This window comes from Diuraphis noxia, unplaced genomic scaffold, assembly GCF_037042655.1.
Source record: "Diuraphis noxia isolate RWA-SAM2 unplaced genomic scaffold, SU_Dnox_SAM2 contig0002, whole genome shotgun sequence".
NCBI classification, from domain to species: Eukaryota; Metazoa; Arthropoda; class Insecta; order Hemiptera; family Aphididae; genus Diuraphis; species Diuraphis noxia.
In genome coordinates this window covers 71013960-71030300 of record NW_028301712.1, presented here as the reverse complement: position 1 = coordinate 71030300, position 16341 = coordinate 71013960, and the positions used below count along the sequence as shown (strand labels likewise).

At 32.9% G+C, this 16341-nt stretch overlaps 1 protein-coding gene across 2 annotated transcripts in view; it reads right to left on the bottom strand.

Annotated features, from left to right (window-relative positions):
• Positions 1 to 5485: 5485 nt before the first annotated feature.
• The window catches only part of LOC107173099 (pumilio), a 108153-nt gene continuing 97297 nt past the window's right edge, over positions 5486 to 16341 (bottom strand). Inside the window, exons 11-20 of one of the 2 annotated variants that reach the window (XM_089221066.1) lie at positions 15251 to 15547; positions 13624 to 13728; positions 10712 to 10852; positions 10454 to 10624; positions 10159 to 10342; positions 9508 to 9757; positions 9178 to 9405; positions 8932 to 9094; positions 8631 to 8799; positions 5486 to 8555 (exon numbers count right to left, since the gene is read on the bottom strand). In XM_089221066.1, the coding sequence (XP_089077192.1) occupies positions 8306 to 8555; positions 8631 to 8799; positions 8932 to 9094; positions 9178 to 9405; positions 9508 to 9757; positions 10159 to 10342; positions 10454 to 10624; positions 10712 to 10852; positions 13624 to 13728; positions 15251 to 15547 (1958 nt within the window). In that variant the 3' untranslated portion in view covers positions 5486 to 8305. The remainder of the gene's footprint in view (positions 8556 to 8630; positions 8800 to 8931; positions 9095 to 9177; positions 9406 to 9507; positions 9758 to 10158; positions 10343 to 10453; positions 10625 to 10711; positions 10853 to 13623; positions 13729 to 15250; positions 15548 to 16341) is intronic. The other variant, XM_089221067.1, reaches the window with a different exon arrangement.

Below are 16341 nucleotides of genomic sequence, written 5' to 3'. Positions count from 1 at the left end.
GAGCGGAACGACGACATTCCGTTGAAACGAGTCTTGTAATTATTGCATTAGGTACGTCCTATCATACATGGGTATTAGGGACATTATCATATTTTCTGGTCCAAAGAAACACGTCACCCGTTTATCGAGGATTGCGACCCGAGGGCGGCACGACGAGATAAGACGCACATCATTACTGATCACTCGTCACTCGTGTATGCAAATTAGTTATTGACGACAGTTCTTCCCGGACTACCCCCCCACCCCTACCACCAGACCAACAACCATTCCTGACAAACGCCACTGTTTTTGTAACAATATATTGTATTGAAACTATATACATAGGTAACATGAAAAAGCGTCAAGTGTCTTGTGAGTATTATATTATATTATTATATAGGTTGGTAAAATTGTTTGCATCACGCAGCATAAGTATTGCAGGTAAACACGAGGAGACAAGTCGCTGAAATCAATTTGAAAAAAAAAAATTTTGTGGTGGGGAGGTTGCATCATATTTGTGTTCGTATAACTTTTCTTTGTTGAATTTGTTTTGTTCTTAAATATAATAATTTTAGTAGATAACGTCAATGAAATGAATTTTTTTTGTTAAACATTTAAATCTATCAGGTTGTCAGGTTGATGTTTGTGGAAAAATTGCCATCTGGGATATGGTATGTAGAGTGTAGGTACCAACGTAAAAATAAATTTTTTATTAAATGTTTTATTGTTTTTACAGTGAGCTTTTAGTTTTGTCTGTAAACTATTGCTATTGTGTATGCACGTGCTTCAAAAGTTTTCCGCACTTTATAAATGGAAAAGTCGACACAGATGAAACTTTCCTTTCAAGTTTGTATCAGTTATTTTTGAAACTATTGAATTTAAAATAATATCCAAAGTTTTTAAAATAATGTTTGAAATATGATCGAAAAACTCAAGTGAAATTTACAGTTTAACCAATTTCAACCAGATTAATTATTCTATTATTTTTGTGTCTGGTACGTCATTTGCTTAAACACGTATATAGTGCTGATGTGAGCGAAGCAGTTCGACTACCTTGAACAGTTATATGGTAGGTACACATAGATTCACAGAGGAAAAATATTATACGTTCCATAACCGCCATCACTATTATAGCAAGTACAATAAGTCGGGTTTCAACAGCACTCTGTTATTATTACATCGTCTTCCTTTCATTTTCTGGTGTTTTTCCCAACAGGCAGGTACTCTGATATTCTGACGAAACTCTCAGGTTTTGCAGATTCCAAATATTAATTTATTTCATTTTTTTGTTTCTAGTTTACGTAATGTGACCAAAAGTAACAGTGATTATTAAATTCATTGATATTGGTACACAAAATATTATATACGTACTCGTGCAAGGTCGATGTTATAAATTAAATTTTCTTTTTAAATTTAAGTTATATAATCAAAATGCATAAGGTACTTTCTATGGTGGTGTACAATATAAATAATTCATACAGTTAGTAGACCAATTACCTACTACAAGAATAGGTTTATATAGTGGTAAAATAATTTTATTTTTATTTAACACCTATTAGGTATAGAACTATAGAATAGTAGTTTGATATAAATTATAAAGTTGAAAATATTTGTATAGCTTTTAAATTATTTATTATGAAATAAAATTCTGAATTCCCAACCCGGATCCTGGAAGTTACTAGCCAAAGTCAAATAAGCCAATATCCATATTGTTATAATTTGTGTTTTATTGCTTATAGATATGCATTTTGCCTATTGCGTATTTACGTGTTTACTACATAGGTGGTATACTTTGGTTATTTTGAACTAACACTTTACATCAATGAACATGATAACGATTAACAATATATAATAATGTGTTTACAATAAATATTAGGGCATTATATTGTATAGTTAAATAGGTGGTTTAATGAAAATATTATCAATCGATAAATTGACAGTTTTAGCGTGTAAATACTGTTATACGGACGACCGGACATACGTATACAATGGCGGCTGAATTGATTAATCGTCCGATGAAAATGGTAAATAGGAAAAATGTCGTGCTTGCTGATACAGTTGAATTGCACACTATTTGACTCATTTCAGACCGATGACGCGTAACTGCAGTGAATTTAAAACGTAGGTATATGACAACAATTGTCACATAATATGCCACAAGTGAGTGTGACGCAAAAATTATTCAGTCCAATAATTCTTACGAGGCGACACGGTGTCGTATAAAAATCTGCAAGCATACGCCATTACCAGTTATATATATATATATGTAACTCTATATAGTAATTAAATATATTTTCTTAATTGATGACCATCACCCTTCACCTTAGAACACTTAATTACTTGACTATACGCACTTCACGATGTGCTCAAGAGAGGACTATAGATGCTAGCGAAATAAAGTTCCATATATATGTATCTAATATATTTAATATTAACCGTCTTACACAGGCGTGCGAACGTAGGAAGCGAATTTGCGCACATCGGAACCCATTTTGTGCATTGTGTCGTTACAGTAAATTTAGCAAATGTCTTGCAGGGCGACGAACACTACGAATGCGAAGATAAAAAAAAAAAAAAAATAACTAACTCGAGCGATCGTAACGAAAATATTACATATTATTAATAACACGAATAACATCCTTTACCTCAAACAATTGGTAAATTATTGTAATCCTATATTATAATTGTATGAAAGGAATAGTTGACCTGGTCACGAATATTAGTTTAATATCAATTAGATATTATTATAAGGATATCCGGAGCAAACGCGTGACTCTATACCAAATCAAAAGATTCGACATGATTTATAAGGAAGTTCAGTGAGAGATAGTTTTACCACAGCCGCCATTGACACGTTCCGAGTACATTCAACATTGAAGCCGCCACTCGTTATAGTTTTCGCGTGTTGATTTGATATTATATTGATAACCGGATAACAGGCAACAGCATAACATATTAACACCACAGACATCTATACTTACAGAAGTAAGAAGTATAGGAGTCTGTGATCAACACACAATCTGTGATATTAACATAATGATTGTAGGAAGATAAATCACGCGCGTGCGCAGTATGCATGAGGTGTATTCCTGTGTTTAGACGTTCCTGTTTCAGTTAGTTTGCGGTGGTAATCGGATAAAAAAAGCTACCGACAAAAAAGCTAGGGGATAAAAAAAGACACGGATTTATTTTTGTGCTATAACAATATAAATACAATTGGGAATCATATCTGTGTTAAAGGGGGCTTTTATCAACTTACCCAAAACACACATAGAAAAATTCAGTCTTGCAGTTGAAAATATGTATCGATAAGGGTGCCGTGTGCCGCCTTAAAAAAAAAAAAAAAAAAAATTATGATATTGAAAAGGCTTATTTTGCATAATTATCTATTAAAAATTTTGTATACGACGAAAAAACAAAAATAACTTTGTATTATCATATAATTTGAAAAAATATTTCTACATATTTAACTAAAATAATTTAAACATTATTTAGAAATCATAGTATACTATGCACGATGCACCCCCCCGACAAGATTCGTGGTGGCGCCTATGAGTATCGAACTAATAATGATTTTAGTGGATTTTGTAGAAAACTAGATAGTCTAGCATTTTTATCAGAGGCCATAGATTTAGACGATTTAGTAGATTATTTTGACACCACGTATGTCCACGGTCTTATAGAAGCGTTCAAAGTAATTCGAATAATGGTATCAGACTACAAAATATTCCACCATTCTATTCACCATCAATATGGAATGTCCATAAAACTACCCTTGAGAATGGACACATCGAACCAATAACCAAACAGAAGGATGGAACCATCGTTTCTCAACATTAGTAGGCCACAATCATCCTTCTATTGGACATTAATTTAAAAAAATGAGGTTAGAGTTGTCTTCTGATGAAACAAAATCAGCTCAATTTGCAATAGGCAACTAAAGTAAATAAAAAAAAAAAACACTTATGAAAACATGCAAGAAAAATTATACAAAATGTGTAGTGATGGCTTAATTCTACGAACGATGGATGAGTATTTAACAGCTATTGCTTACATAATAAGATTATTTTAAGATTATTTTTATATTATTACCAATATTTTTAAATTCTAAAATTTTAATTTTAACTTATTTAAATAATTTTAAGTTTTATTGTATTCAATTTTTAAAAAAAATCAGTCTTTTTTTATCCTAGATTCGTTTGCGGTACAGTGCGCTGCGAAGCACATAAGGACGGTTCTACGAGTCGATTACTCATCAGTAGGGCTACAATAATTGTAGTTATAATTATTTTTATTAAAGAAAAAACGAATTATTTACAGTTCACTGTAGTTGTACACTAAGGACAAGGTTAATTTAGGTACTAAGTAATGAATTCGATTTTGTAATTTATAATTTATAATTTTAAAATGTCTGTCTTATACATATTTTGCACGCTATGTACGCACATCACACTCAACTAATTAATAAAATATTTTATTAAATATATTTGCTGAGTTTATATTCTTATGATTTAAAACTATGATAGCATTTTTTACTGATATTCTTATGCTTCAAGTAATTTTTTTTTAAGGTTTCTAATGCATTCAACCAATAACCTTGATTATTAGCAGGTCATTATGGAATATCTTAGTCTCCAGGACTCCCTGTCCGTTCTTAGATACTGCAAATATTGAACTTTACTTAGTCTCAAAATTGGGGACATAGCTAACGTTTTTTTAAGAGAACTGTTGAGCATACTTATTAAAATTATACTGTCGTACATTATTTAGGAATAAATTATGTTTTTTTCAATTCAATCACATAATCCACAGTTATGTAGATTATAGAAGATGCTTAAATGTTTTGACGTTCGTTAGATCATAATATATTCAACATGCTGCAGTATTGACATATTGTTGATAAAACAATATTGGAATCAGTGAGATTGTCCTTTGAGTACATTGAAAAAAAAGCAACTAATTGTCAAGGAAATATTTATTGATGTGGAATGAGAAACATTATCAATAATGAATAAATAGTGCAATAATTTTTTTTTTTTTTTTTAATTATATTTTTATATACCTTTACATAGTACATTATTACACAAATGCTAAATATTACATCAATTACATCAAATTACACAGAGAACTATAATTTATATAATATTACTAATATATATATTTTTAATTTATATAATATAACAAATATTATAATTTTTTTAGGGTTTTTTATAGTGCACATAGCATCAAAATTTTAACTTCAAATAAACACGATAACTACAAATTCAAATGTTACACTATACCAATACACAAAAAAAAAATGTTTTAAGTTTGAATATACAGGCATTATAATATATATGTATAGAGTAGTAATAAATACTAAGAATATTACTTTAATTAATAAGTTTTTATTACATTAATCAAATACCACTACGATATTTCCTTAGTAAATCGAATAGGGTCTATAAAATAATAATGTTTATATTTAAAACCACAGCACAGTTTTAAAGCTGTTTTGAATTTCTTAAAAAAAAAAAAAATATATATAATAATAATTGTTTACATATAGTGAAAGAAATTCATACACTGATCGTCATTAAAAATAACAAAAAAAAATCTAACAAAAATGTCAATTAGAATAAAAAACCTAATAAAAATTAATAACTTTTAACATTATTTTCATATATTTATAAATATTATATAATGGAAATAATAATGAACAAATTTACTTACACTGTCAAAATATTAATAAACCTTTACACATCAGTCTTGCTATGAAATATATAACTTTTTTACGCTTTCTTTACACTGCCAATATTAAATTGTTAGTAGTTAACCCCATACAAATTTACATAGGAATAATAAATTAAAATACAGATAGACAAAGTAAAAATTCTAACCATCATTAAGTCATAGATAGAGTAAACAGGCTGTGTTTTTTCATTTTATTTATATACGTGGATTCTACTTAAAACTTTAAAAAAGTTTGTCATAAATCATTTATACTGAACATAATAATGTTTACCATGCAAATATTGCATGCTAAAATTTCTACAATAATCTAACTATTATTTTATTAGTTATACACATATATATATTTTTTTTAATGATAATAGACGAAAAATCATAATTAAAAATAAATCTAAAAATATAAATCAAAATATATTTATATAATATTATTATATTAGTACTAAACTAGTGTAAATAGATTACGAGGGGATTAAAAGGGATGTCCAAAATATTTTTCATTTATATATATATTATTATTATATTTAATATCATTAGTTATTTATTATAACAGCTAATCCAAATATTATTTTAAGAAACATTACAAGTCTAAATTTAAAAGGGAGAAAATTTGTATCTATGTGTTACCAATGAATTAGTTACTATAGAATTTGATGAGAGACATTTTTTTTATGATCATATTATGCTAAGTGTGTCTCAAGAAAAAACTATATGATTAATCTATATCAACGCGTATAATGGGTCAAAATGGCATCTCACACATAAATACAGTTCCATTTATTAAAAATATTAATGAGGTGTTTATTGGTTTTAATAATTAAAGGTTGCGTGTAATGTACTCGAAGAAGTACAAACATTATAAATTGCATAGGTGGTTAAATTTTTAGAAATATAATATTAACATATATAAAAATGTGTAATTTAATAATCCTGAATGCAAAATTGTAATATCCGTTTTTAATGGAATTAATATTTTAAAATAATGATTGCGTATAATTAAATGAGTATAAATAAAAATGCAAATGTATAAAACTGCAATATCTTTTAAAAATGGAAAGTTTCAAGACCAAGGCTATAGTCAAGACAACAACAATTTTATTTTGACGAATTTGTGATAGGGCACCGAGTCAAATAATAATGAATTACTGGTTAATAACAATATACTGGTTACCTATGTTTGCTGGAGCAAAATTTACAATTTTAAGTTTATAGATGGGTACAGGTCAATTATAATAGAAAAAAAAATTTTAATTACACAATATACTAAAAATTAGCAGTCTTAATTTATTTTTATTTTTTAGATGTTTTATACATATTATAATCAAAACATAAAAATATAATATAATTTTAAAATGTTTAATTTTTTCACTCCATTATTGGAGCTTAATAGTGTTATTTGTGTTTGTTTTAAATGTTTAATACATAAGTTGGAAAGAAAAGAAAACTTTTTAAAATTTATCATTAGAGAAAAAAGATTATGTTCACATTTCTTCATTATGTACATATTATCAGGAACATCATAGTCTAACTTATGCGTCTATGAGAAACACGTTTCGAGTTTTATAAAATTATATAAAATTATTAGTTATTACGAATGACAGGATAATTTTTGCATATATATAAAAACATAAATTTATATACACATATTTATCACCAATTTTTTTCAGTACGGATAGAATAATAATAAAAATAAAAAATAATTGTGTACCCAAAACTGGTAGGATTTAGCTTACAGATTTTTCATATACAACATAAACATAATGGCTTTCACAGATTTAAAAATATGCAATTTTATACATTTATATATATAAATATATATAATAATAATAATAAAAAAAAAGCATTGTAGCGATTAAATGTGTACATTATATAATTTCTTTATACAGCGTATATATAAAAAAAAATTACAGGAATGAATTACTTTCAATTTATATTTAATATTTATATAGAGAAAGAAACTTGATTTTATATTACAGAAAAACAAACAAAACTTCACTATCAAAATCTAATTTAAACCCTGTTTAAAAATTAAATGAAATACTATATAAAAAAAATTATACAAAATATTATACACAATCATTTGACAAGTTAAAAAAAAAAAATGTATTTCATAAGATGACCCGATTTTATTTTTGTACACTATAATATAATTGGAAGCAAAATATACACGAACGCTGTATAAGAAATTTGCTAAGGTCACAAAAATGGGGTGCTAATTGTTTTTAATATACATACCTTGTAAACGTCACCATATTAGAACTTGTTAAAAAAAAAAATTGTCGTATTTGCCATATTGTATTCAAAGTGTAATTAATATTAAGATATATTAAAGCCCCACACTAATAAGCTAATTAGTAATTATTTTTTTTTTGTTTCTAACAAATAATAATAAAAAAAAAAAATATCCAAATCCACATATTGTTAACTAAATTTGGATACTAATATTTTTAATGCACAAAAATTAAGTTAAACCCACTAACTTTGAATAATAATTATATAGTAATTTAAAAAAAAAGAACTTAATTTGGATTCAAAATACTAATTAAGGGATACAATGATAAAAAAAAAAAAAAAATTGTAGTAGAAAATATAGAATTGTTTAAAGCACTCCATTTGTTGGTGGTCCAATAGGCCCCAATTCAGATACAGGCACAGACTGTTGGTTGCTCTTCATGAAGTATTTTTCCAATTTAGAAATAATATGTTTGCCGTATGTGTACTTGCGCAGTGATGCAAAATGGGGACGGATTTTGTGCATAAGCACCTTACGTTGAGAAGATTCGCATACATCCAACATTTTTTGCACTACATAATTAGCGTATTGATCTTTCATCATTACATGTAAAGCGCTAGATGGTGAGAAAAAACACAATTTAATAATGACATAAATCAATATTGGACCTACTATTTATATAGCTACTTACTTGTCATTAAAGCCGCAAACCTCTTCTATAAGCATTGATCGTTCACTACGCGTAGCGTGCGTTACACATTTTTCCACAACGTTCGATGCAAACTTATGCTGGGATAGTGTCAACACCTTTCCGCGGACAGAGCATATTAATTTAGATTTGTCCTCTTGTTTACCGTGCTCTGTAAAATGAAATTACAAATGAATAATTTAATACACGACCATAAGAAAGTGCACCCAGAAGAGCGGTAATATATTAATATAAATTGCACACTTTAAAAGAGAACAAGATTTAACGGTTAACACAAACGTACCTAATACATGTTGAATTACATAGTTTCCATACTGGTCTTGTATCAATTGTTCAACGTGTTGATGCATTTCGTCAAGTATCGGTGCTGTCTGTTCAGATGTACAATGTTCGAGTATACGCTGAATGACTCTGCATCCGTATGGGTGTGTTGATAGTGTTAAAACCTAGACAAATCAAATGTAGTTAGATGTTAGTAATATTTTCTTCCGATTACTAATTTTGATGTCCCAAATTTAGAATCACTTACTTGTCCTTGGAAAGCGTTGATGATGAATTGCAGAGCGTGTGGATCAACACACTCGATGCATTTTTGGACTACGTGATTACCGTTTTGGTCTTTAACGCATTTCAAGACATGGCCGTCGAGCTCGCGCACGATTTCCACTTGTTGTTCTCCGCCCACGCTCTCCAACGCCTTCTGGATAACCCTGCAGCCGTACATTTGCAACGCCAATGGCAACACATGTCCACGTACCTATTTACAACAAGCCGATGTAATATTTGGATGTTGAGATATTATTCAAGACCGTTTGGAGATAACAAATGAAAAATATAATAGTTTACAGCGACGACATACCTTCTGCGCCAATGTGGATTTCTGTTCGGGCGTGCCGAACTCGAAGAACTTTTGAATGACGTAATTGCCAAACACGTCGGTCATCAAGCTGTACGCGGCGGCCAATATCTCCGAGAACACCAACTGCTTCTCGGGCGTGGAAGCCCTCTCCAACTTCTGCTGTATAAACCTGGAGCCGTGTTGGTCTTGGGAAAACTCGACAATATGATTGGTGAGGTCTCGTAGTTGAAGACTGGGGTAACGATTGTTCCTGCCACAGTGCAGGAGAATTCGATTGATTACGATTAACTGATCGGGGACGAATGCCACGCCAAATCGGCAGATGAGCCACACAAGTTACACAAATAACTAAGACAGCGGGGCTTGTACCCCTCCCCCCCACTTGAAGCGAATGAGATAAATATTTAAACAGCATTAATATACGATTTTGTATATTACCGATGTTCTAAATAACAAAATATAAAATCACACCCAAATGGTATTATCGGGTGTAATTAACCAAGCAGTTTCATTGATTTAAATCTTTTCGACTGTAAGTTAAAAAAACTTCATAAAATTACTCACACTTGTCCCACCCTCCCATCTTATTCTCAGTGAGCTCATCCCCAAAATGGCAGTAGACCAGACGTTGTTCTTAAGAAGGTAACCTACCTAAAGTCTTCCAAGAGCCTGCTCCGGCCGGACGGTTTTGAGTCCAACGTTATGGAAGAACCACCCAACGAAGAAGCGCTACCACGGACGCCACCCATCTTGTTGAACAAGGAATTCGTATTGTTCGGATTTGCCGCTGTGCTAAACATAGCTCCGTTGGCGGCTAGACCACCCATAGCGTAATCTGTTCACAAGCAAAATAACAAATGAACACAAACACGGACGTGTTGTTGGTGGGTAACGTTGATCACATCGACGTTGTTTTGTGTGTATTATACTGCAAACGTGTACATACCTGCACTGGCCCTAAACTTGGACATGGCTTCAGCGCCCGGCGCAGCGTTCATCAGACCTCTGTTGGCGTTGTTGGCCGAATTCATGAGGCCCATCTGTAAATTGGACGCGGAGCCCATGGCTGGTGGAGGTGTTAGAGATCCCGAGGCGAGACCTAAAGGGCTTTGGGACGCTGTGCGACATAGACGTGGGAGAGAGAATTATTTTTGTATTAGTCACACGATCGACGGGGCAAACGGAATCAAATAGTGGTACATACCCAGTGTGTTGTACTGCGGCCACTTATGACGGGCGTAGTCCATGGACGGCGAAAAGGCGGACGTGTTACGGTCAAAGGAATCGCGTCTGCCGGCATTTCCGGACCCTAGACCAAGACTGACGTTGACATCGTGTACGCCAGCTGTCGAAAACAAACACGGAAAAAAGAAACAGCCCCGTAAGTATTGTTGCTTTTAGAATACACGGTGATATAGTTATATATTCTGTGGGTAGGTGGTATATATATGCGACGATAAAACATGACAATTAGCCGCAAAAGTATAGTGGTGTCATTTACACTGCAGTGTTAATTGTCGGGTAAACGTATTGTTCACGTAGGTACTTCATACGCGGCTAATCTACTGTTCAAACCGTAACAATATAACTAGACGTCTATTATAATACAATATTATAAATTGAAAAAACAAAAAAAAAAGTTAAAAAAAAAAAATGTTAACGTTGTTTTTATTATCCTAGCGTATAATGATAATTAATATGATATAATACCACGCGTATACAGGGTGGGCGCACTGTGGTGTTTACTCGTGTTAGGCGTGCATACTGATATACTATTAGATATTACTTTAGGTCTGTCCGGTATATAAAACGCTATTAAAACACCCACAGTGTATAGGTATATAATAATAACAATAATAATAATAATAATAATAAAGCCGCGAATCTAAATCCACGAGAATATAGAACAACAATATTGTGCTTAAAGCATATCGTGTTTTTACGTTAAAATTTATGATCCCACTACTCAGGTTTAATTTAATCGACCCCTAAAACTTTAAGACGGGATGATAATAGTAATAAATTTTACCGGTGGTTTAGTTGTTACGAGTGCGTTTTCTTCACCCGCACGCCGAGGCGTAGGGGTGGGTTAACAAACACATCCATCTTGATCGTGTTGTCACTATACTTCCGTTTTAATTAACCCGTCGTCCGAAGATTTAAATGGGCAACGCGCACGTTACGTTACACGGCAGCTACGGTTATATACCTAGCTACAAATAATAATTAGACTGACTGCAGCCAACGGGTATACTTATATTATAGTAACAAATCTATCAATATGTGAACCCTAGAGATAATTAAAATACGGTAGGACGTCAAAAGTAAGAATAATAGGTATTAATGTATTATTCAAGAGAACAAAATATGACAGAAACGATACAACTGCGACGTACGAGTGGTGTATATATATTTAGGACACGGTTGCAGGTTAAACTGTAGTTGAGTTCGAAACGTGGACAAAAAAAAATGCGTAGGCGTTGACCCCATACATAAGGGCACGGTCGAAAAATACGTGGCTAAGGAGAATACTCTTCTGTCGAAAACCACTACGAATGGGAAAAAGAGACTGCATCTAAGGTATAATGCACCGGATGGAAAGGGACAGCGGAAAGCAAGAAAACTCGATGGCTCTCTCTGGTCGTGGGGTAGCTTTTAACAGTTCATCGGTCAGTGCTATACCAGCAGTCAGGACAGTATATTTAATTTATCGCGACCATAAGTGTATGGAATAGAATATAGACAGAAAAATAATGTACTAATAAATGTACGTATATTGATTATATGATTGTGTTTTCATAGGAAAAATCGTTTATAAATACTATGTAAATATTATGCATTGGTGTGATGTCAACAGTTAGATCGAATCGAAATTTTATTCAAAAACGTGATACATAATATTATTATTTATGGTAAATTAGTATGGGTAACACTGTAACAGCGTAAGTAGTAAATGTATAATTATATACAAACACGTATGTATATAGTGTGCGTGCTGCGAATCCGTCATGTTAACAGGTGGGGATATAAGAACTGTGTAGCTGCTCAAAGCACACGCTATACATGTAATAACTACCACCCTCACAGGTACCTATATATATATATAATTTAATATAATTTCAACATATAGGTATATATTATGTAAAACAAAACGGCATTTAAAAAAAAACCTACTCGTGTGAGAAATCGTACTAAAATATGTATAATTGGGTATTAATATTAAAGCGATCACGGGTGGGGCGAGAAAACAACGTGTGAAAACTTGCACTCAAGACCCTTTATTTTATACCGGTGTCGTCGGAAAGGTATAATATTAATAGTAGTAGTAGTAGTAGTAGTAGTAGTAATAGTAGTAGTAGTATAGCTGTATTGTTATTGTTCATGTAGTAGTGGTAGTAGTAGTTGTAAGTGGTGGTGTGGTGGGTAGGTAGCGTGTGTAAGTCTGTGAGGCGGTTAAGTGCGGTGCGGTGAGGTATGGTATTATTATTATTATATTAAACGCTAAAGTGCGCACAACATAAACGCGTGTAGAGATATAGTAGGTACATAGTATTTGCAGCAAAATAGCATATTGAGTGGAGTTTGAATCATTCGGGAGATCCTTTGCTGTACGTATAGTGTGTACAAAGTCGAGTGGAGGCACATATTATTATTACTATCATTATTGTTATTGTTATTATTGTTATAAATATTATGCAAAAGCGTGCAAAACAAAAAAAAACAAAAACAAAAACCACATATTATAATAATCTGCGCGTATATATAGTATTATGAAAGGCGTCGCTAAGAGAAAAACGTATAATATTAATCCACACGAAACCTATAAGTACACGCTGAAGCTGCTGTTGCACGCTATATATTATACGAGATTATTATACCACACATTTATTGTTAGGTGGTACGTATATTATTATCATTAGTCATTTTACAAAACGGTTGAGGCGAACTGCGGGATTTCCCAAAGGCGTATTATATTATATTAAACACAATATTATATGTATTTATAAATATATATATATAATGCGACATGCAACAACAACAACAACAACAACAACAACAATATCAACATCAACAACAACAACAACGACGACGAAGGCAACGAAGGCAAAAACGTACCTGCGCTGACCCCCAGCGACGAAAGGCTGGATGTCAGTGAGGTCAAGTTGGTCGAATAGTTGTTGGCTGCCGAACCGACCGCCTGCTGAGGCTGTGGTTGGAGTCCTGTCAAAAAACACCCCGAGATAAAACACCAATAACACGAAAGTGATGATGGCGACGGAGGTAAAAATCCGGCTCGGTTCCGTTGGAGTGTGGGCGTTTATGGCGGCCGTATATGATGACGACGACATATTTATTTTTAACGTCGTACACGCGGCGGTGCTAGCAATGACGGAATTATTACACTCGTATACGGTCGTATATTTATGATAAATATTATTTTATTATCCACATAAAATGTGCCCACGGAAAATTCATTAGCCTCTGTTCCGCGCACGCACCACACGCACCGTCAACATTGCTACTAATTCACATAAAATACACGTCACGAGTATATTATTATAATACGAACGCAGCACTATACGCTGCTTTAATATTACGGTCGTCGCACGCCCCTTTCCCACCCCAACCCTCCACACTTTTGTGCCGTAATTTATACACCCCCTGCCCACTCTTAGCTATACCGTCGATATCTGCAGTAGATGCCACGACGAATGAAAATAATAACATTATAATATACAATATGCTCTCGGTATGACGACGGGTCGAGACAATACTGTTATATTAGACATTACTTTATTAGGCATTATTAAAATTGCATCTCGTCGTCAGCGTATATATATATATATATATAATATTATACTATATTATATTAAAACCACCGTTTCGTTCGCGCTCGACGGTCTTAAATTATAATATTATTAAGTAGAAGATACACGACCGCCGTAAAATGCTCGCGAGGGATGGGGGGAGGGGGTGCGTCTTTCGTACGATAATAGTTAAAAGATTTCGGACGGCAACGGATATACACATACGCTAATGAAAATACTTTCGCCTTGCATATTGCACACACGCACACGCACACAACGTTAACTATAAATATTTATACAACAATGGATATAAAATGCGTATAATGGCGTATAGACGTGCGCACTTTTGGTTCCGGAAATGAACGTTAGGTCTCACAAAAATTTTGAAAACCACTATAGGTACCTACATGTAATTGTTTATTATACAACCTAAACGATTCTTAAAATGAAAATTGATCAAAAACTCTTATAATAAAAATAAGTGTATGTATATGAGTTAACTCTAAGTTATGGAAGAAAGTAGAAACCAATTAAAAATTAACTGTTTACAAATACTTGGTAACATACCATTTTCTGTTGAGAAATTAGTCAAAAAAGTTTCTGTTGTTTCCGATCATTGGGAACTTTTATTAACACCGATTTATCATTAGAGCTTTGCGCTTTCGATGTTTGTAGTAGAACTCATTTTGAAAATAAATCTTCAAAAACTAATTACAATACATCACTCTAGGATATTATAAAATCATACACACGACGAATACCACAAACGAAAAAATGTCGAAAACCAACCCATCTGGATCTTTGTTTTATGATTAGGGCTTCGGGCAGCCCCTGCAGTGCGCACGCCAATGTACAATTTGTACGACGCGATAATAATTATGACAATACTGCGTCAACGTAATATTATATTATGATGCGGTTAGACGATTGCGTACCTTGTTGGGCGTTGACGATGACCGATGCCGGTGACACGAGTCGGAGCTGACCGCCGTTGCGGGTCATCACCAGCGATCCGTTTTGGTCGTAGAACGCCGGTATGACCTGGTACTGGGTGCCGTCTCCCTGCGACGGGCTCATCGGCCTGCGCTGTTGCTGGGCCGTGTTGGTGCCGTTGGCCGCGGTGCCGGGCTGACCAGCCGCGCCGGCCGGTTGTATGATGCTGCCCGCCGGATACATGCCCCACGGCACGCCGTAGTATTGCGGCACCACTGTCGGACCTGAGCCCATAAAGCCTTTATTGTGACAACACACGCACGCACACAATAGTAATAAAACGTTCGATGAAGTACAATAATATTTTAATATAATATATAGGTACATGTTTTATTTTTTATCAAAAATGGTGGATGTATAACGCAATTATAGCATACGGCGAGGGGTGTATCATAGGTGTGTAGGCTATGACGGCAGACAGTAGGAAACCCGAAGGAAGATAGGAAGCAGACCTTGTTGCATAGCCGTCCCAAGGGGGGGGGCAAATGGGGCAAGTGCCCTAGGGCGTCAAAAGTATTATGAACTTAGGGGGCGTCATAAAATGAATAATAAAAAGACAATTTGGTGTTTTTATTTTAGATATTAATATTTTCTTTTTATATTGTAATATCGAAGATAAGTACCTATCAAATATTGTAAAGTAAATTAAATAGCGTAAATTAAATTATATGCCTTCAATAGTATATAAATATCAATACCAATATTATCTTATCTGTGGACACTGGACATTAATAATATTAGTTTCTTACCCAAAGATATGATATTATGTTTTATGTACACTGTATATGTATTAATATCACTATATGTATAGTTGTCATTGATTAATGATTATTCTAGTATTCAATAATAAACTCATTATCAATTTTAACCACTTGTAAAAGTAAATCGGGTTACAGTGGTTCGACTAAATTCTATAAATAAACATCGCTTATTCACTTGTACAAAATGTAGAATCTACAATAGGGCTGGCGGTATTTTCGATAATTCGATAATTACCGGTATTAAAAAATACCGATATCCGTTATTTTCGGTA